General features: G+C 41.8%; 1 protein-coding gene across 1 annotated transcript in view; it reads left to right on the top strand.

Annotated features, from left to right (window-relative positions):
• The window catches only part of tm9sf3 (transmembrane 9 superfamily member 3), a 144881-nt gene that overhangs the window by 67067 nt on the left and 54532 nt on the right, over positions 1–23282 (top strand). Inside the window, exons 7-8 of the mRNA XM_060854284.1 lie at positions 7440–7606; positions 17561–17655. Of these exons, the coding sequence (XP_060710267.1) occupies positions 7440–7606; positions 17561–17655 (262 nt within the window). The remainder of the gene's footprint in view (positions 1–7439; positions 7607–17560; positions 17656–23282) is intronic.

Raw genomic sequence — 23282 nt, 5'->3', positions numbered from 1 at the left:
CCACCTCCCTACCTAGTCCCTATAACCCTTTTTCTCATTTCTCATGGCTAATCCACCCATCACTGGATGCTATGGGCAATTGAGCATCGCCAGTCCACCTAAGCTGTACATCTTTGGACTGTGAGAGGAAACTCACGCAGACACAGGGAGAATTGTGCAAACTCGACGCAGGTGATTGCCCAGGGGTAGAATCGAATTGAGGACCCTGGCACTGAGAAGCAGCGGTATTAATCACTGAATCATCATGCTGCCCTCATCTTTCTTATAGCAAGGAGACCAGAATTGTGGACGTTCCTTCTCTGGGTTAATTTGGATAACTTTCTACTTCACTGCATGCATCCACTCTTCACTACTACCCAACCCACTGCACTCCTAAACAACCTGCCAGAGAGAGAGGGGGAGAGAGCGCGCGTGCTCTGAGGAATTCCCAACTGTGCTGTGGTTGTGGGTATGTTCGCCGAATGAGGAAGTTGACTTACTAACATTTCGTCCCTTGTCTAGGTAACATCTTCAGTGCTTTTGGTCTCCTGTGAAGTGCTGCTGGACTGTGTCTTCTGGAATTTATTTGTATCCATTCCTGCTGCTTCCGTTTGCCGGTTCCAGTCGTTCGTTGTATATTGGGTCTAGGTCTATGTGTTTGAGTGCCATGCTTCTAAAATTCTCTGGCTTTACTCTGTTGAGCTTGTTCTATTATTGTTGTGATGTCCAATTCGAATTTATGGCCCTTGTCACCTGGTTGGATGGGTGTTCATGGATGCAGATGGCTAGTTCTCTGCCAGTTTGTCTTATGTGGCGTTTTGTACGGTCTTTGCATGGAATCTTGTAAATTAGGGTAGTCTTGTACATGATGGGTATAGGGTCTTTTGTTTTGGTGAGTTGTTGTCTGAGCATGGCTGTTGGTTTATGTGCTGTCATGAATCCGAGTAGTTGAAGTCTAGCTGTTAGTTCTGAGACATTTTTGATATCCGGTAGCGTGGCTAGTGTGTTGGGTCGTGGCAGGTCCTTGTCGCGTTGTTTGTCTGCTCGTACCTGCAGATGAAGTTGTGGGAGTATCCACAATTCGCATACCCACAATCACTGCAACCAGCACTCGAGCTGCAAATCTTTATGCAAGCTTTGAGTTCTCACATTGACATCAGATCTCATATATTACAACGAACATAAGCATGTAAATCTGCTTGCCACCTACCTCTTCTTCCTTAGTTAATAACTGAGCACTCTTGTATGTGAACACTGGCGAGAAGTAGTACTGAGAATAGCAAGAGCAAGAATGTTGGGATGCTTCAATGCAGTTCATCAAGGGTAGTTTAGTAGCACTTTATGACCATGCTGGCCATGTCCTAAATGGCATATCTACCAAATTGAGCCTGTCACAGGTTGGTGAGAAAACTGACGTGTGGGGAAAACCCACTTAGTTTTGCCCTTAACAGTTTATCTATAGTAGAAGCATCTTCTCTATCACAGTACCAGTGAGAGTGACCACCAATCAATAGTTGTGAAGATGTAGTTGAGCAGTTTGCCAAAGATGAGACTACATCACATGAACAAAATTAGAAGCAAATCCAAATCGACCAATGTTCCAAAATCTGATGCTAGTCTTGGAAAGAGAGCTTAATGAAATGGGTCAATGGGCTAAATAATGGCATTGGAGTTCAAACTAGATAAATGCAAGGTATTGCATTTTAGTACAACAAACGAGTAAGGATTGTACAACTAAAGGTACAGTGTTGGGTAGTGTTGTAGAACAGAGGAACCTAAGGGTTCAGGTACATAATTCTTTGAAGTTTGCATCACATATAAGCAGGGTAGTTAAAAAGATGTTTGGCACACTTGCCTTCATTGCTCAGTCCTTTGAGTGTCAGAGTTAGGAAGTCCTGTTGAGGTTGTACAAGATATTGGTGAAGCCTCTTCTCGAATACTGTGTCCAGTTATAAGAAGGATATTGTTTAGCTGGAGAGGATTCAGAAGAGTTAGCAGGATGTTGCCAGGTATAGAAGGTCTGAGTTATAATGGAAGGCTGGAGAAGCTGGGATTTTGTTTGCACTGGAGTGTAGGAGATTGAGATGCAACCTTACAGACATTTATGAAATAATGAGGGATATGGTGGCAGCTATATGTTCGCGAGGATTGGGGTATTTCAAGACTCGGGGACACAATTTTAAGGTGAGGTGAGAAAGATTTAAAAACATAAATGGAATTTCTTTTAACACTGGTTCATGTAAGGAGTGAACTTCCTGAGGAAGTGGTGGGTTTGGGTGAGGATGTGAATATGGAAATTTTGGAGGGATACAGGTCAGGGGCTGGCAGGTAGGACTAGTTTAATTTGGGATTATGGTTGGCATGTATTAGTTGGACCGAAGTGTCTGTTCCCATACTACATGACTGAGTGCTTGACTCCAGACCTTAAAGCTTGTCTACCAGCGACAGAGTCTGGTGGAATATCTTCATTTAGATGGATATATGTCACTCCAAAAGCAGCATTCAAATGCCATCTGGGACAATGCATTCTGCCTGATTATAACCTCACCCATCATTACCACTGATTACCATCCATAAGATGCATGAGACAGATGGCAGCGATTCTGTAGAACTGCTGTTGACAGTTCTGCGTAACAGCCAAGGCATACTGGTGTTTTTTGCCATTCCTGGCCAACTTATGTTGTGAAGTTATTAGTTTAAAACCTTACAGAACACATATTTGTTAATATTTGAGAATGGGAAGGATGCCAAAGAGAAAAGGAGCGAGCAAACAGCAGCAGGGAGGACACTCCCCTGAGCACCTACCACACCAGAGACCAGCAGCCTCTCCTGAACCGCCCCCCCCGGGGACCTGACAGACTCGCAGGAATTGGCTGCAACGATGGAGAGACATACCTTGAAAGTTGGGGCTGTGATTAAGGAGATATGTGGGGAGATTCGTGCCCAGGTCCAACCTATCGCATCCATGCTGCAGAAGCATGATCAGGAGATCCAGGGCCTCTGGGAGAGGCTGGAGAAGGTTGAGGGTTGAACTAAATCCTCAGAAACTGCGCCGGAGTCATCATCCAGTCAGATGCTGGAGCGAGAGGTGCGGGCCTTGCGAGACCATATCAACAAACTTGAAAAACTAGGTCGGAGGATAAATCTCCGAATTGTCGAGCTACCTGAAGATGAGCAGCCAGTCAGCTTCTTCGGAAGCTGGCTGCTGAAGCTTTTGGGCTTTCACATCGAGTCCAGTAGGCTGCAGATTGAAAGGGCTGATCGGGTTACACTGCACAGGTCAGGCCCAGTGCAGCGCCCCGCTCGGCCCTTGTGCACTTCCACTCATATAAGGACAAGCAAAAAGTCATAGAAGCTTCCAGATCCCTGGGAAAAGATCTGCAGGCACTGCTATACAAGGGGTCAAAAATCATGGTTTTCCAGGATTTCTCAGCAGCTGTAATTCAGAAGAGGAAGTCCTTCGATAAAGTTAAAAAGAGGCTGAGGAACCTGGGCATCCTGTACTCCATGAGATACCCTGCAGTGCTCGGTACATTTTTATACATTTGTTTATACATTTGACTCCGCAGATAAAGCTAAAAACTTTGTGGACACTATAAAATAGATGGATTGGCTTGAAGAATACGATTAATGCTTGTTCTCTTTTCTATCTTTCCCCATGTTTTCCTTTTTATTATTTCTTTCTCTCTCTGTAATAATTTCCTTTTTTGGAAAGGGAGGAAAAAACCTTGGAATAAGTTGTTCCTATTTTTTTTAATAACTGGATTTTCTGATAGGAAAGTTTGTGGATGTCCTTTCTTGTCTCTTCCCTCTTCTTTTTGTTCTATTTCTCTTTTAGTCACAAGTAGGGGTGACATGAAGCCAGGAATGGGTGGAATGCTCATCCTGACTGTCTTTTTTTCTGTTGATTTAAGGATTGTCTCCTTGTTTTTTTGTCTGGTCTAAGGCTAGGGCATAGTCTGGGTTTGAAGGAGCTGTGAAGGAGGGGATTGGTAGGGTGAGTACCCCCTATGGGCAGGGGGAAAGAGTCTTCCATTCAAGGTTTTATAGTTCTTTTTGTAGTTTTTTGGTAGCAATAGTTGTTTATAGTTATGATAGAGTAGTTTTTGTATATATAGTTCTTCGACTCTGAGTCTTTATTTACTTATGCTCGGCGCTTTGTAAGCCAGGTTCTCCCTCTGAGGTGTCCAAGAGTCTCTGAAAGGGGGTATGGCTAGTGTCTTATTAAATGGTGCACCTGGAATATTAAGGGAAGTCATTCGCCTGTTAAAAGGAAAAAAGTACTTTCTAGCCTTGAGGGAAAGGGTTGAAATCGCTTTGTTGCAGGAAACCCATCTTGATGATGGGGAACGCCTGAAATTACAGCAGAGGGGTTATAACCGGGTATTCTTTTCATTCTTTATTACTAAAAGTAGGGGAGTGGCGATACTTATCCAGAAAAATCTTCCGTTCACATTATTAGAGCAGATGAAAGATGAGCAGGGACGGTTTGTGATACTTAAAGCCTTGATATAAGGGGAAGCATATGGCATTTTAAATGTCTACGTCCTCCGGCTCATTCCTTCAAATTTTTGATTAGTGCTTTCTCTAAGTTGAGTGCTTTTGGTACACTGCATATTACTATAGAGGGGAATTTTAATTGTCTTTTGGATCTGACAGTGGACAGGATGCTTTGCGGGCCAAGCAGGTGGTTGGCTTATGCAAGGAGTTTGGGCTGGTGGGTATTTGGAGATGTCTTCACCCTACTGTCAGGGACTTCACCTTTTTTCAATCCCACATAAATATCACACGAGGATTGACCTCTTTCTGGCTCCCTCAGCCCTTCTGGATTTGATTCTGGGTTGTAAAATTGGGAATTAAGCTATCTCTGATCATGCTGCAGTATATTTGGAGGTTAAGGCCAAGAGTGAAGGGCTAGGTCCAAATGCCAGTGCTGCAAACTCTTTCCTCCTCAAGGATTCCAAATTTGTGGAATAAGTTTTGAAGGAGTTTCAGGAATTCTTGACTATATTCTCAAGCATGGTTAGTAGTCCGTCTAGGCTATGGGAGATTGCTGAGGCCTTTGCTAGGGGATTAGCTCTTTCCTATTCGGCTAGCCGGAAACGACAGAAGGGGAAACAGCAGCATCTACTTGAGACACGGTTGAAAGCCGCCGAGGCGGCACATTTTACATGGCCTGCGGTGACTAAGCTACAACAGATCACAGTCCTCCCGGGCTGCCTTGAATTCAATACTGACTCAAGAACTTTTAAAGAACCTGGTAATAATAAATACCTGCATCCCAAGAACACTTTTTTTATCTTTCAGAATGATTTTGCATTGTGTTGTCAGCATAGAGCTGCTTGAGGCCTTCAGCCATAGTACATGCCAGCCGAGTAGATATTGAACTTTGCTGTCTAAGAGTTAATGACAAAGAAAGCGCAGATGTTGAAATCCAAGGTAGGCAGGTATGAGGCTGGAACAACACAGCAAGCCAGACAGCATTAGCACGTGCAGACTTTTCTGGTTTAACCTTTCTTCAGGACTGGAGGTAGGTGTAGGGGGAGCTGCAGATAAAGGGGATAGCAGGGTGATGAAGTGGGGATAGATACAGACAGGCAGAGGGTAGATGAATCTGGTATGTGCCTGGGAGGAGTTGGTAGGGAGGGGGAGGAGCAGGGGAGGGAATTGGGGGATGGGAAGGGAGGTTATTTGAAATTGGCAAACTTGGTGTTGAGCCCTCCGGGCTGTAGGCTGCCCAGGTGGAAGATGAGGTGGTGTTCCTCTAACTTTACTGCACCACTTGCATCTGGAAGGATTGTTTGGGGCACTGAGTGGAGGTGAGGGGGATGGTACACAGTTGGGTGAGAGAGGTTCACCTGCCTCTCTTCCAACCTAGTTTCCTGTACCAGGTGCTCCCATTGTAGTCTTCTCTACATCAGGGAGACCAAACGTAAACTTAGGGAACGGTTTCCTGAGCATCTCAGACGAACCCACAGGGGTGGACAGGACTTCCCAGTCACCGCCCATTGTAATTCCACTTTTCACACCCTTTCCGACATGACCATCCTTGGCCTCCTCCATTACCACAATGAACGAAACTGCAAATTGGATGAACAACACCTCATATTTGGCCTGGGCAGCTTACAACCCAGAAACCTCAACATTAAGTTCTCCAATTTCAGATAACCTCCCCATCTCCTGACCCCCTTCACAGACCCTGTCCCTCCCTTTCATTCCTTCCAGCCATCTACTGGATTCCTTCCTCTCACTGACCAAGCAGGTCGTACTCTCTACCTGTCTTCACCTATCCCTGTCCTTGCCCCCCCCCTCCCCCTTCCCCTTCCCCCCTAGACTAGACCTATCTCCAGTCTTGAAGAAGGGTTACACCCAAAATGTTGACTTCTCCACCTCCTGGTGCTGCCTGGCTCACTGTGTTTAGATTAGATTACTTAGTGTGGAAACAGGCCCTTCAGCCCAACAAGTCCACACCGACCCGCCGAAGCACACCCACCCACACCCATTCCCCTACATTGACCCCTGCACCTAACACTACGGGCAGTTTAGCATGGCCAATTCATCTAACCTGCACATTTTTGGGCTGTGGGAGGAAACTGGAGCATGGGGAGAATGTGCAAACTCCACACAGTCAGCCGCCGTGGGAATTGAACCCACGTCTCTGGCGCTGTGAGGCAGCAGTGCTAACCACTGTGCCACCATGCCACCCATATGTTCTCCCAGCTTTCTGCCTGTCTAAAAGTTAATGGCTGCCATAACCCACCTCCAGATGTGCAGTTGCACGTCATGCCAACATAATACTGAATTTTAAGCTGGTTGTAAGATTTGGGGAAAGGTAGCAATGATTATAATCCCATCTGTTTTGCACTTCTGGTGAAGGTTAAATAGCTAGATGTGTGTGTAATGTTAAGATGATAACTCCGGTTGTTTTTGATTGGCTAACTTGCACTTGGCATTTTCTTTGAATTGAATGAGCATATCATACCATTGCTGTTTATTGTATGTTTTATTTTGTCCTTTTCTTACTTCAGCTGAGAATTTAGTGCCTGGGAGATACTGCTGTGGTTTTATTTTTGGATTGTATAAAATTCAAATACTCAAGCATTTACTTAAATTACAGCATTTATGGTATCCCAGTTTCGCACTTCGAATTATTACTATTTTGAAGATCAAAATGTTCTTATTGTGGCTGGTCAAATCCTATCTACTTACTGCTGCAGTATTTAGATGTAATCTACATCAAAGAAAAGGCTTTATGGTTTACATCAAAAAGGCCATTTAAGCTGTAGTACTATAGGAGGGACAAGCACAAACAAGTCATACTGTAAGTCTTTTCAAAGTAATGGTGAAAATGGCTCACACCGCTTTGATATTGGATCTTTAATGTTTCTCATAATACTTTTACTTTTGCCCAGCTTATAGAGATACAGAGATCTAATCCATTGTGAAATTATATTTTATAGGACAGAGACCTGGGAGATGAGTATGGCTGGAAACAAGTTCATGGTGATGTATTCAGACCATCTAGCCATCCGCTAATATTTTCATCACTGATAGGATCTGGTTGCCAGATATTCTTTGTGTCCTTGATTGTTATTGTTGTGGCAATGGTTGAAGACCTATACACAGAGTAAGTATGTATCTCATTTGTTGTTTTAATTATTAGTATTTTTGAAAACATGTGTAGTGTTTCCTCCGATATGAAAAATGTGGCGGCTCTGAGGGGATAAGTTCACTTTTTAAGATGCTGAGTGGCTTTATCGCTTTATTCTTCTAGCTGAGTAGGTGATTGTTACTGTCTTGTGTGATACATTACTTCTCCGGCAAGGACCTCTAAGCAATGAACCATGCAGAACTTTCCCAGGCTACTGCTTTAGGAGCCATTCTAAGTTGGTGTGGGAAAATGAGCTTTTGCTCCTCACTGGCCTATTGTACAAACAAATTGTAAGTAAAAGTTGGCCATTTAGCTCTCCTCCACCAGGATCATGGCTGGTCTGTTTTTGTTTTGAGTTCCACGTTCCTACCTATTCTCAATAACTTTTGATTGCCTGCCTGACAAGAATCTATCTAGCCGCAACCTTAAAAATATTAAATGATCTCAGTTGATACTGTCTTCTGCGATAAAGTTCCAAAGTTTGACAACATCAGGGAAAAAAAATCTCTTCATCTCTGTCCTAAAGGGGCAAACAATAATTTTTAAAATGTGAGTGCAGAACTAAGACAAGATGCAACATTCTTTCCATGTCTACTTTATCAAGAGCATTCAGGGTTTTGTATACATCGATGTGAAATCACTGTTTACTCTTCTAAATTGCAGTGAAAAAGTGACAATCTATTCGACCTTACTTCGTAAGGCAGCTGCTCATTTGGAGTATCAATCGCATAAATGACATTACCTCTGAACTGCCTCAAATGCACATACATCTTCCTTCAGAGTATTTGAGATGTAGACTCACCAGTGCCATGTAAGACTGAAATATAGAGTCCTTAATTTTATGTTCAGTTTCATCCCCCATTCAGCACTCACCCCCCACTCAGAATGTGCATACATTGAGCACAACAGTAATAAACCCAATGTGCAAAGATGAGCAGACTGAAAATTTAAATGACCACAGCCTGAAGAAATTTTGTATAGTTTTCTGCATGCCCCTTGATTCAGTTTTAAGCTGCTATGTTCTTTAGTGTTAGCAGAACTCTGATACTTCCACCCATTTGTCTTTGAACTGAAATGATCTATGCATCTCATTTTCTGTGCATTACTGCCAAAAGCAACCACCTTGAGTGGGCATTTGATGAGTTAACCTTCATTGAATCCTCCACTGTTGACATCTCTGGATTTGACATTAACCAGAAACTAAACTAGACTAACAATATAAATACTGTGGCTACAAGAGAAGGTGAAAAACTGGAAACTGCGTCAAATACCTCACCACCTAAATGCTGCCTACCTTACACAAGGTTCTGATTCTCCACTTGCTTGGATGACCACAACTCCAGCAACACTCAAGCTTAATTGTTCATCACAAAGCAGTTCACTTGATTGGCACTGATCCCTCATCTTTGTTTACTACTTCCATTTTTGACACAGCAGTGTGTGCCATTTATAAATTACATTGCTATAACTCACCAAGCTTCCTTCAACAGCACCTTCCAAACCAATTATCTGGGACAAAGACATGTGGGAATGCCATCAGCACTTGAAAACTTTCCACTGAGCCTCATTTGGGCATTTTTCACTATCTTTATTGCTGAATCAAAGTATTGGGGTTCTCTCACAGTACTAAAGGTCTGCCTACACAAAATGGCATGCAGCATTTCAAAAAGGAAATTCGCAACTATCACTTTCCCTGGGGCAATTAAGGATGTACCACTAGCAATGTATGACTTTTTTTATATAAAACTTCAGAGTAAGTAAAAGGATTTAGGGCTGATGTGAGGGAGTTCTTTACTTCAGAAAAGGTTTTCAAGGATGTTGCCATAATTGGATGATTTGAGCTATGTAGGGAAAGGCTGAATAAGCTGGGACTGTTTTCTCTGGAGCGTCAAAAGCTGAGGGGCTTATAAAATCATGAGTGGAATGGATAGGATGAATATATAAAATTATTTCCCTGGGTGGGGGAGTCTAGAACTAGAGGGCACAGGTTTAGGGTGAGAGGGGAAAGATATGAAAGAGAGCTAAGCAGCAACTTTTTCACACAGAGGGTGGTGTGTGTATGGAATGAACTACTAGAGGAAGTGGTGGAGGCTAGGACAATTGCAGCATTTAAAAAGCATCTGGAGGGTTTATGAATAGGAAGAGTTTAGAGGGATATAGGCCAAGTGCTGGCAAATGGGATTAGATTGGGTTGAGATATCTGGTCGGCATGGACGGATTGGACTGATGGTTCTGTTTCCGTGCTGTACATCTCTGACTCTGTGACATAAGCACTTTGGATAGAATGTTAGAGTAAAATCCATTGTTATTTAAGAGAGCATTGAAACTATCTTCAAAAGGGATGTGCAAAAGATAGGGAATTATAGACCAGTTAGCTTAACGTCTGCAGTGGGGCAAATGCTCGACTCTGGTCTCAAAGAAGAAATAGCAAGGCATCTAGATAGAAATTGTGTCATTGCGCAGATGCAGCATGGTTTCGTGAAGGACAGGCCATGCTTAAGTAATTTTTTTTGGAATTTTATGAAGACATTACGAACACTGCATACAACGGGTACTCAGTAGATGTAGTGTATCTAGATTTCCAAAAGGCATTCGACAAGGTGCCGCACAAAAGGATGCTGCATAAGATAAAGATACAAGGCATTAAGGGCAATGTATTAGCATGGATAGAGGATTAGTTTGCCAACCAGAATAACATTCATTTATCCTCACTCTTTGCTTCTGGTTGGTTATCACTGACTAGTGGTGTGCATCGGGGACTAGTATTGGGAATGCAATTATTCACAATTTAGATGGATGATTTGGAGTTGGGGACCACATGTCATATCTTGAAGTTTGTGGATGGCACTGTGATGAGTGGTAGAACAAAGTGTGCAGAGGACTGTGAAACTTTTCAGAGACATAGTTTGTGAGTGGGCAAATGTCTGGCAGGTGGCGTACGAGGTTGATAAATGTGAAGTCGTCTACTTTGGTAGGAATAACAGTAAAAAGGACTATTACTTGAATGTTAAGAAGTTGCAACATGCTGTGCAGAGGGACCTGGGTGTCCTTGTGCATGAATCACAGAAGGTTGGTCTGCAGATGCAACAGGTAATTAAGAAGGCAAATGGAGTTTTGTCCTTCGTTGCTAAAGGGATTGAGTTTAAAAGCAGCGAGGTTACGTTGCAGCTATATCGGGTGTTGGTCAGACCACACCTGGAGTGCTGCATGCAGTTTTGGTCTCCTTAACTTGAGAAGGGATGTACTGGCACTCGAAGGGGTGCAGAGGAGATTCACTCGGTTGATTCTGGAGTTGAGGGTGTTGGCTTATGAAGAAAGACTGAGTAGACTGGGACTATATTCATTGGAATTTAGAAGAATAAGGGGGAATCTTACAAGAACATATAAAATGATGAGGGAATAGAAAAGAGAAAAGCAGAGAGGATGTTTCCACTGGTGGGTGAAACTAGGACAAGAGGGCACAGCTTCAAAATTAAGGGTAGTGGATTTAGGACTGCATTGAGAAGGAATTTCTTCACCAGAGAGTTGTGAATCTGTTGATTTCTCTCCCCAGTGAAATGGTTGAAGCTTCCTCAATTAATGTTTTGAAAGCTAAGTTAACTTTTTGAAGAGTAAAGGAATTAAGCGTTCCAGTAAGAGGGCGGGTAAGTGGAACTGAGACCACAAAATTACCAGCCATGATCTTACTGAATGGCGGAGCAGGGCTCAAAGTGTCAGATGGCCTGCTCTTGCACCTAGTTATGTTCATGAATCAACGAGGGAATGGGCTATTCTGAATTTGGAATTGTTTAATGAGGTGGGATCAGTTAATGATCTCGTTGTAACTGAGTTGATGAGTAGTGAGCGATGTTTAAGGAGATACTTAATTGCTCCCAACTAAAATGTATTTCAGAAAAGAAGAAAAAATGAGGGGCTAAACAAGAAGGCTAAAGATAATATAAAGACAAATGTTAAAGCATACCATATTGCAAAGTGGATGGCAGGCTGGGTGATTGGCAACATTTTAAAATTCAACAAATGTTGCTAAAAAGCGTAATAAAGTGCACAAGTAAATTATGAAGCAAAGCAAATGCAAAATACAGAGCAAAAGCTCCTACAAATATGTAAAGGGAACAGAGTAGCTGAAAGTGTACGTTGGTCACTTTGAGGATGAGACTACGGAATTAATAGTGCAGTACTCACAAAATCAATATTTTTCTTTTACTTTTTGTGGAGAACTATCGTAAGAGTAACAGGTAATGCAGATGTTATAGAAAGGGAGGAATCATCATCACTAGGGAAAAAAGTATTGAGCACATTTTTGAGATTGAAGGCAGACTATTTCCCAGGGCTTGATGGACTACATCTTAAAAGAGGTGACAGCAGAGATTGTGGATCCATTGGTATTACTATATGGAATTAGCCTGAATGTGAGAGGTTCCAGTGAATTGAAAGATTAAAATTCACAACATTTTCAGAGAAGTAATTTCTCCTCACATCTGTTTTAAAACTGCCACCCCTTATCCTAAAACTATGATCCCTTGCTCTAGACTGCTCCATAAGAGAAACATCAGCTTTGCTTCTATTTCGTCAACCTCCTTGGCCATCATATAAACCTCCAATTAGATCTCCTCTCTTCTTCTTCTAAACTCTTAGCAAGTACCGGCCTAAACTGCTCGACTTCGCTTCATAAGACAAATCCGCTCAAGTCTGGAATAAACCTACTGAATCTCCTCCAGCTCAACTCCATCTCTGTTCAAGCAAGGGACCAAAATTGTATACAATACTCCAGGTGCGGTCTCATTGTGTAGTTGCAGCAACACTTAACTGCTTTTACCTTTAGCAATAAATACCAAAATTCTAATCTTTCCAATTCATTGGAGCCTCTCACATCCAGACTATTTCCATATATTACAGCCACTATACAAGGCATGAGTGAGACTGCACCTGGAGTGTTGCGAACAACTTTGCTCCCTTTGCTTGAGGAGAGGTGTAGTTGCGCGAGGTTGAGCAGTTTAGGCCGATACTTGCTAAGAGTCTAGAAGAAGAGAGGAGATCTAATTGAGGTTAATATGATGGCCAAGGAGGTTGACGAAATAGAAGTAGAGAGGATGTTTCCTGTTATGGGACAGTGTAGAACAAGAGATCGTAGTTTTAGGATAAGGGGTGGCAGTTTTTAAACAAATTTGAGGAGAAATTTCTTCTCTCAAAATGTTGAGCCCATGATGGTTACTGGGACATTGAGTAGATTTAAAGAGATTATAGATTTTTAAATTGTTAACGGGTTGAAGGGTTAATAAGAGTGAACAAGAAAATGGAATTGAGGCCAAGTGAGATTAACCATGATGGTACTAACTGATGGAGCAGGTTCGACTGGCGGAATTGTCTGCTCTGTTGTTACACACTGTCAGCTTTCACGATTTTGCCTCTGACTTTTTTGTACAAACTTCCACACTCTACCTCCCACCTGACTTTTGTGTGGACATGAAGGCTGGTGAGATGTAACTTCACTTTCCTGGTGTCAAGCTGCATTTTTAACAAGTTTCTCAGTAACAATATTAGAGATTGTTTGTTCTCCGATATTGCTACTGCTATCCTCCAACAGAGGGCAACATTAGCACATATGAACATACAATCTTCAGGTTGTATCAAATAGCATCAGTCCTCTGGCTTGGAGAACTAAAATTTTGGACAGGATTACTGTCCTTGATTACTATCTACTATCTGCATAAGCACACACTTTCAAACAAGCACATTAGGTGAGAATGTGATCAGGCTTGGTTGTAATAGCACGTGTACCTCACCAACCTGCAACACTCATTCTAAGCCTTTTCAGGTGAGAAATATTTTCTTGGGTGAGGTGTTCCTAGTATCATCAGAAAGATATGGAGAAATTACATTTATTAAAAATTTCAACTGTGGAAGTAACTGAGACACAGTTTTCAGAATGTCTTTAAGGTTGCACTTAAGGCCGCCTGCTTAACATTTGCTTAACATGTTCCATAGGGATCTGTGCTGGGACCTTTGCTGTTTGATCCAAGTCGTTTATATATATGTCAAAGTGCTGATGGGTGGATTAGTAAATTTGCAGACAATACAGTAGTTGTTGGAGTTGTGGATAGTCTGGAAGGTTATTAAAGGATACAGTGGGATATAGATCAGTTGCAGACACGGCCAGAGAACTGGCAGATGGAGTTTAATCTGGGTATGTGTGAGGTGCTGCACTTTGGGAGATCAAGCATTTGTTACAGACCCGGTCAGATCCCTCAAAACATTTCAAGAAGGTAGCCCAGACCCTAACTTTACTGGTTGCTTTAAGCACGTGTAAAGTGGATATTCCAGGACAGAATCAGCTAATCAAGCCACTTAGTTTTTTTAAAAAAACAGAATTTATTTACAGGATTACTGAATGAAACACAAAACAGAAATCCAGAATGCCAAATAACTTAGTCTGCTGGTTTTTTGGATAGGATATCTAATGATACTGTTCCAACTACTTGCAACAATCCCCATAAACACCCTTTGGCATAAAAGGTAAAACAAACACAAGTTCTTACAGGAAAGAAGTCAGAGAGGGAGCACCAGCCTGGACCTGCTTCTGTGGATCTAGCAGCATTTCTACACACAACAGGTAACCCCTGCTATCTGAAAGTAAAGCGTTCCTATGAAACCTTTGGTAAGCCAAAATAGCATATAGCGAAGAAGCAATTACCATTAATTTATATAGGAAAATATTTTGAGCGTTCCCAGACCCAAAAACTAACCTACCAAATAACAAACATACATTAAAAGCAGGAATGGTATGCTAAATACACAGCCTATAGAAAGTAGAAATAATGTATCTACAATGCTGTTTCACTGACCAGAATCGGGAAGACAGCGAGCACCCTGAAGGCTAAGTAGTGGTGGTGATGGTATATTAAGCCGAGTTGTTGTTGATGGGATGTACAGGAGACTGGGATGTTGGAGAGAGAGAGGAAGAGGGTCATCTATTAACAATTCTGGAAAAGGAGCTTGGCAGCACCACTCTCACTTCTCGGTGCGCGCTGCCTCTATAACGGTTTGCTGCAAAACAAATGCTGAACACTGTTTTCACTTCTCACCTTCTTCGTAAAAGCGAAAGTACTCTTTAGATTTCTTTTGGTTAGTGAAACCAGGTACTAATGTACGTCTTTCGTAAAAGCGAAATGGCATAAAGCAAACTTGCGGAAAGCGGGGGAATACCTGTACTGCTAAAAACCAAAGCCAAACAAGAGAAAAGCTGAGCTGGGAGAACAGGCCACACTCCTTTTGTTGTGCATGTGTTTTTTATAAACTTGAAAGCCTTCTGCCTGAGGCAGGCTCTGTTTGTTATTATCAACTTGGTCCAAAAACCCTCCACCTCCAGACTTTTCAGAGTCTGCGTCGTTTACGACCTCTCAAAAAAAGAAGCCAAGGACTCTATAACCTTGTTAAAGGAGCAACTTTGTCACACATTAAGGAAAAGTATACTGTTAATAGCATTGAAGTGCAAACGGATCTTGGGTTTCAAGTCCATACCCCCCTGAAAGTGACCACAAAAGTAGACAGGGTGATAAAGAAGACATGTCAAGTTTGCCTTAATTGTTCAGTGAATTGAGTACACGAGTCAGGATGTCATGTTGCAGCTTTATAAGATTTTGGTTAGGCTATACCTAGAGTAGTTAATTTAGTTCTGAATGAGGCTTTGGGGAGGGCAGAAGAGTTGCTGCCTGGATTAGAGGCTATGAGCTATATGAGAGGCTAGAAAAACTCATGTTGTTTTCTCTAGAATGGCAGACGCTGAGGGGAGACATGAAAGAAGTCTGTAAAATTAAGATGCATGGAAAGGGTTTATGGTAAGAATCTTTTTCCCAGAGTTGGAATGTCCAAAACTAGGGACATGCATTTAAGGTGATAAGGGCAAATGTGAGATATGAGGAGATATGTACCCAGAGAGAGATAGAAGTCTGGAATGCACTGCCAGGGGGTGGTGGTGGTGGCGGCGGCAGATACGATAGGAGTGTTTAAGCGACTTTTAAATAAGTACATGAATAAGCAAGGAATAGAGAGATATGGACCAAGGGCAAGCAAAAGGGATTAGTTTAATTTGGTGTCATGTTTGGCACAACATAAAGCATTACAGCGCAATATAGGCCCTTCAGCCCTCTGTTGAGCTGGCCTGTGGAACCAATCTGAAGACTATTTATCCTACACTGTTCCATTCTTATCCATATGTTTATCCTATGACCATTTAAATGCCCTTAAACTTGGTGAGTCTACTATTGTTGCAGGCAGTGCATTCCACACCCCTTCTACTCTCTGTATAAATCAACTACCTCTGACATCTGTCCGATGCCTGTCAGCCCTCAATTTATAGCTATGCCCCCTCATGTTAACCATCAACATCAGAGGAGAAAGGCTCTCACTGTCCACCCTATCAAACCCTCTGATTATTTTATATGTGTCAATTAATATTCTTCTCTCTAATGGAAACAACCTCAAGTCCCCTGGCCTTTCCTCATAAGACCTTCCCTCCATGCCAGGCAACATCCTGGTGGCACGGTGGCTCAGTGGTTAGCACTGCTGCCTCACAGTACCAGGGTCCCAGGTTCAATTCCAGCCTCAGGCGACTGTCTGTGTGGAATTTGCACATTCTTCCCATGTCTGCATGGGTTTCTTCTGGGTACTCCGGTTTCCTCCCACAGTCCAAAGATGTGCAGGTCAGGTGAATTGGCCACGCTAAATTGCCCATAGTGTTAGCTGCATTAGTCAGAGGGAAATGGGTCTGAGTGGGTTACTCTTCGGAGGGTCGGTGTGGACTGGTTGGGCTAACGGGCCTGTTTCCACGCTGTAGGGAATCTAAGCTAAATTTCCTCTGAACCCTTTCCAAAACTTCCACATCCTTTCCATAATGCGTTGATCAGAACTGTATGCAATACTCCTGGTGCAGCTGGACCAGAGTTTTATACAGCTGCTGCATGGCCACATTGCTCCAAAATTCTACCAGTAGAAGCTAACACCCTATATGCTGCCTTAACAACCCTATCAACCTGGGTGGCAACTTTCAGGGATCTATGTACATGGACACCAAGATCTCTGTTCATCTACATTAGCAAGAATCTTAACATTAGCCCAGTACTCTCTATTCCTGTTACTCATTCCTAAGTGAATCACCTCACACTTTTCCACATTAAACTCAATTTCCACCCCTCAGCCCAGCTTTGCAGCTTATCTATGTCCCTCTGTAACCCACAACATCCTTCAGCACTATCCACAACTCCACCAACCTTGGTGTCATCCACAGATTTACTAACCTATCCTTCCATGCCCTCATCTAGGTCATATATAAAAATTCCAAACTGCAGTGCCCCAAAACTGATCCTTGTGGTACACCATTAGTAACTGAATTCCAGGATGAACATTTCCCATCAGCCACCACCCTCTGTCTTCTTTCAGCTAGACAATTTCTGATCCAAACCGCTAAATCGCCCTCAATCCCATGCCTCAGTATTTTATGCAATAGCCTACCGTGGGGAACCTCATCAAACGCTTTACTGGAAACCATATACACATCAACCACTTTACCCTCATCCACCTGTTTGGTTCTTAAAGAACTAATAAGGTTTGTGACATCAGTGATACACTTAACAGCAAGTCATGGCATTTTAATATTTGCTAAAGCCATGACCCCTCATCTTATGTGATTTGTGTTGCCTACTTTGTCACAAACTAATATTTCTGTTAGGAATTCGGATTTACTGAGTTTAATCACAAAGATTTCCTATGGTATACTATATAAAGTAAGTTGGACTTCTTGTTTCTGTAGAACTGGACTATTTTGGCTTCAAGCAAGAGAGAAATTCTCAGTTTCTGTATTGTGTCTATGAACTACCTTTGAAAGTGCTATTGAATTTTTAGGCATGACCTTCTTTCTGTTTTCCTCTTTTCCAGGAGAGGATCTATGCTAAGTACAGCCATATTTGTGTTTGCGGCAACATCTCCGCTAAATGGTTACTTTGGAGGGAGCCTCTATGCACGACAAGGAGGTATTTTGTGCATTTCATTGTGTATTTTGTACTCTGATTTCTTGGGGTAGGGTTCAGTGTAATAGCTGATTTGCCATGTTCTGGGTGTTTTGCCAGTGTACAGAATTGATCTATGAAACTGACTGCTGAACGTCACAGTGCTCTATGACCTTGGACAACGGCATGAAATGGTGATGTGATGTGTGAGAAGGGAATGTAGCAAAGGGAGACAGATGACCATTGATCATCTGGCAGGGTTTACTGGAAAGCAGCAGAAGATTAACCTTTCTGTTCAGTATCTTTAGGGTGCACAGGCCAACCACAATGATGTGATCAGCTGCATTTGTGTGCATTCCAATATTAAACTAGAGGAATTAACTAAATAAATAATTCATCTATAATACATACATGAAAGCAGAAATATGTGACAGTTGACAGATTGCTTCTCAATGTCAGCCACAGTCAAACTAATCTTAGGGCTGTGGAACTAGGGCAGTCAAACTAGGGCTGTGGAAATCAGTGTTTCCTTCCAAGTGGGTTTCTTGTCCCAGTCCTGCTGAGTGCATTAGGAAAAGCTTCAACTTTGTGTGGCTTTTTAGCTTTGTTTAAGTGTCTTCTGAACCCTCCCGACCCTCATCAAGTCCTTCCTTGAATTAGCAACCAGAACTGGATGCAATTCTTTAGCTTAATGAATGTCCAACAGAACTTCCCTGCTTTAGTATTCAGTTCCTCAATTGGCATCATCCTCACTGTTTGCCACACCTCCAACTTTGATATCATCAGGATGTTTTGAAATTTTTCTCTAATTCAATGGCAAAATCCATCTTATTCAAACCTGGTGATTGACAGAGTGCCAGGAGGGAGAGTTAACGCTGAAGAGAGAGAGAGATTAGTAAATGCATGAAGAATTGAGTGAAATAGCTGGGTGTAACAGTGACAGAAAATAAATATTTAGGTACATAAATATTCCATAGTTTGTTGAAATAACTGAGTGAAGTTAAGAGATTAGGAATTCTTGGTAGTCAACATTCTACATTGACCCCTCTAGAACATAGTTAAGAGTTGCACAATACCAAGTTATAGCCCAACAGATTTGTTTGGAAGCACTAGCTTTCCGAGTGCTGCTCTTTTATCAGATGGTTGTGGAGTATAAGATCGTAAGACACATAATTTGTAACAAAAGATTACAGTGTCATACAGTGATTACAGTGGACAAACCTGGATTGTTAAGCCTTTCATTTTTTAAGAATGCAGGTTTCAGTTCATTAATATGTAAATCTCAGAACGTCTTTTAAGTCACCTTCTCACGATAACTTTAGGTTAGCAATTTTTGAGAACATTTGTAGCTCAGGTTGTTAAGTATGTAAATTAGCTTGCTGAGTATACTTATACCTTAAGGCTTTATAACAGACCATGCATTAAAGGTCTGAGGTCAGAGTGTCTGTACTCAATCTTGAGTCAGACTGGTTCTATTTCCAAAGTGGAATTTACTAAATATTACATGTATTGACAGGCTGCGGATTGAGTTGAGAGTACGGTGCTGGAAAAGCACAGCAGGACAGGCATCATCCGAGGAGTAGGGGAATCTAAGTTTTAGGCATAAGCCCTTCAATAGGAATCCTCCTCACTTTGTCCTGCCTGCAGATTGAGTGCTTTTTGCGAAATATAATTCTGCAGATACAAATTCACCCCATAGTCTTGAAAGTGTGTGTGTGTATGCGCATGAGAGAGAGAGTGTTTGCCTGTGTGGAAGCTTGGTAAAGTGTGTGTGGTCGCCATGAGGGTGGCCTCAACCAGGATCTTGGGTTCATGTCACAACTACAGGTGACCTCATTACGCTATACACGCTCTCACGCACGTGCACACACTCACACACCCTACATACGCACACATGCACGCAGACTCTCTCTCATATACACACACACTCCTCACACTCTCACTTATGCAGACACCCTCTCACAGGCTTATACTCCACCACACCCTCTCCCACACTTTACCAAGTGTTCACACAAGCAAACACACACACACACACTCATTCACTCACGTGTGCACATTCACTCTCTGTCTCTGTCTCTGTCTGTCTCTCACACACCCACACCCACCCACAAACAAATACAAGTCTATGGGATGAATTTGTATTTGCAGAACGTTCTATTTTTGCTCAAAAAGCACTCAATCTGTTGGCAGTCAATCCATGTAATATTTTGTAAATTCCACTTTGGAAATAGAACCAGATTGGGATGCAGACAGATTCTGACCTCGCACCTTTCATGCATTGTCTGAGCTGAGATGTCACCTTTTGTTATAATACCTTAAGTCATTTCGGGAAGGTGGGATTTTCATATTAATGAACTGAAATCTGCATTCGAAAAGATGAGAGACTTCTATCACTAACCTTTTGCTATAAATTCTGTGTCTTATGATCTTGGACTCCACAAGCACCCACCAAAGGAGCGGCGCTCCGAAAGCTAGTGCTTCCAAATAAACCTGTTGGACTATAATATGGTGCTGTGATTCTTTACCTTGTACACCCCAGTCCAACACCGGCTCATCCACATCATGGCCTGTAGAACATGACTCATGGGGTAAACAGAACTAAACAATTGTGAGCATAAGATTAGTATGTGAATTAAGCAATGTATCTGGTTTTGGTTAATAGCACCATCAAGATATATTTGCATTTTGATACCAGTGAGGAAATATATTTGATCTTGTTGACTGGAAGATTGGTCTCAGGGTCAAGCCAATCGTATGTAAGACAATTCCAGAGAGTATCTCTCACAGTGATCAACAAATGGATGGATTGTGGGGGATCTCAGATTAAAACTCTGGAACCATTCATGAAGCTGTTGAATGCATTAATTGAATTGGAAAGTTTTTTGGTTGCATGAGTCGGGGAGGCCTCAGGCTGCAGCTGTCTTGTGGATTTTTACCCTTAGGATAGCTTTGGTTTTCTTCATGGTTTTGGTGCAACATACATGTATAGAGAAGCTGGTGATGAGCACTATTCCATTCTTGGAATCCGGAATTAAGAATAAATTCTTGGAATAGGTTAATCCATAGTTAATTAAGACAGGAAAATTTTGAGATGGCCAAATGGACATTTTTAAGATTGAAAAGAATTAACATAATTAAGCCAAGCAAATTTATAAAAGCAAAAGTTGCAGATCCAAGAGAATAAGTTTAACTCTCAAGGAACTAGGAGCTAATCTATGATGCTGTTGTGGAATGGAGAGGAGTTGTGGATCAAATCTCAGGAAAACAATCAAAGGGGACAGCATAAACAGGTTAAAGAGAATTTGTGGTGAAAAAGGAAGCTTGTTCACTAAACAACAAGGAGAAAGTGAGGACTGCAGCTGCTGGAGATCAGAGCTGAAAATGTATTGCTGGAAAAGCGCAGCAGGTCAGGCAGCATCTATGGAACAGGAGAATCGATGTTTCGGGCATGAGCCCTTCTTCAGGAATGAAGCCCTTCCTGAAGAAGGGCTCATGCCCGAAACGTCGATTCTCCTGCTCCTTGGATGCTGCCTGACCTGCGCTTTTCCACTAAGCAACACGGCTGGGTCTGTTCATCCAAATGACTTTTTCCTGTTGCTAATTTTGTTAGCACCATATGGTATTCCATTATAAAGCCTTTCATTTTTTAGAATGCAGGTTTTGGTTCATTAATATGTAAATCTCAGAGCGTCTTTTAAGTCACCTTCTCGCGATAACTTAAGGTTAGCAATTTTTGAGGACATTTGTAGCTCAGGTTGTTAAGTATGTAAATTAGCTTGCTGAGCATACTTGTATCTTAAGGCTTTATAATAGACCGTGCATTATCACTGTGGTAACGTAATCTGTGGACAACTGGATTTTGGTAGTATGGGACCTGCTTAAATTTTACTGCATGCAGCAGCTGAACTGGTGTTTGTGGTGTTAGTTGAACACTGAAATATTCTGGGTATTTTAAAAATTAATACCGGCGACTCCTCTTCCCTGGAGGAAAAAATAATAAAGTTTTAAAGCAAACATCCATCTGCCCAACTTGTTTGGATAATTTACTGGAAGTTTTTCATAGCTTATTTTAAAATTTACCATTTTAATTATGCTATGGAATTTCATCTACTCTTTGATTTACCTAGCAAAGCTCCCTGGCTGTTCATCACCTTAATTGGCCTTTGATGGAAGGTCCCTAAAATAAAACAAATAATTGCAGATGCAGGGAATCTGAAATGAACAAAACGGAACTTGCTTCAGAAACTCAGCAGGTCAGGCAGTATCTGTGAAGAGAAATCACTTAACATTTCAAATATTAGAAGAAGGGTTTCTGGACTAGACATGCTGGCTCTATTCTCTCTCCTCAGATGCTGTCAGACCTGCTGAGATTCTCCACTTTGTTTTTGTATCGTGAGAAGTCATTCTGAGTGAAAAGCTCAGTCATAAACCAAGGTTGTAGTTGAACTGAATATTGTAAACATTGATTTTATAGTTGCTGTTGTGAATCAGAGCTAAAACATCTGTGACCATATTTTTAAGTCCACCTCGTATTTTTAAGTCCACCTCGCGTTTTGTACTTGCGATAAGTATATTAAAGACAGAAGAACCCTCATGGAGCTTCAACAATGCTCACTCATCAACCACACAGTGCAAATAACACCCTCCCAATCAACACTTGTTCTTTTTATCCATGATGTAAAAATATTGTCATTGTTTCATAGGAATTCCTTTGTGATAGTGGTTAGTATTTTCAATTGCATGTAAATGTCTAGGAGCAACTGCAATACTGCTTTGGGGAATCCATAAACATAAAGGAAAATTAGTGAAGAATAGGTAGAAATAAATTTAACAGATTACAGGTTACAGGGATAGAGGAGGAGGTTAGGTCTGGGTGGGATGCTGTTTGGTGGGTTGGTGTGGACTTGTTGGGTTGAATGTTTCCACACTGTGGAAAATCCACTTTTTTAAAAATTGAGTACCTTCTAAACTCCCTGAAGTTCTTTCCACTGACTTGCCAGGCAAAATAATGAAGACCAGAATGTCAATTTAGGATGCAGTTAGAAATTCAGGATATTAAGAGATGAGCTTCGTGAGCTTGAATCTCTGATTTTGGCTTTTGAGTATGAAACTAGAATAGAAAATGATTGGCCATTCAACTGTAGAAGATTTTGCATGTCATTCTGTCCAATATGATCCGAGAGATTTCTTTGGCTAACTTAACAGTTCCATGAATTATGGTTGGCCTTTTTTCTTTTCATTCCTGAATCAAACTGCAACTCATCTGTTGCCTTAGCTGAGATGCAGAGTGATCTGGTTAGTTCGCGCAAGTGTGTGAATCTTGAAGGTAATTGAATCACACATTTGCTATGTTTTCACATCCTCCCAATAATAGGCTTCTATTACTGGTGGAAAACGGAGGAATGGAAACTGCCCTTTGGTTCCCCTCTATTGCTATTTAAACAGCACCACTTGTTTCACACTGTCGTAAATAGAGTTTATGTAACCTCTAGGAATAGCTGACCCCCTGGCGTACTTTTATGTGAGGAATGCCAAGCACTCATGAAGTTTCTATGATTTAGCTCGGCTCCCATTTGGTCTGCAATGTTGCTTATGCTTGCCATGATCCTGTCACTTCCATTGCTCCTTTGCTGCTTTCGTTATTTACAATT

The sequence above is a fragment of the Hemiscyllium ocellatum genome, chromosome 43 (assembly GCF_020745735.1).
Source record: "Hemiscyllium ocellatum isolate sHemOce1 chromosome 43, sHemOce1.pat.X.cur, whole genome shotgun sequence".
Lineage (NCBI taxonomy): Eukaryota > Metazoa > Chordata > Chondrichthyes > Orectolobiformes > Hemiscylliidae > Hemiscyllium > Hemiscyllium ocellatum.
Note: the sequence above shows the minus strand (reverse complement) of the source record. Positions and strands in the feature narration are given on the sequence as shown.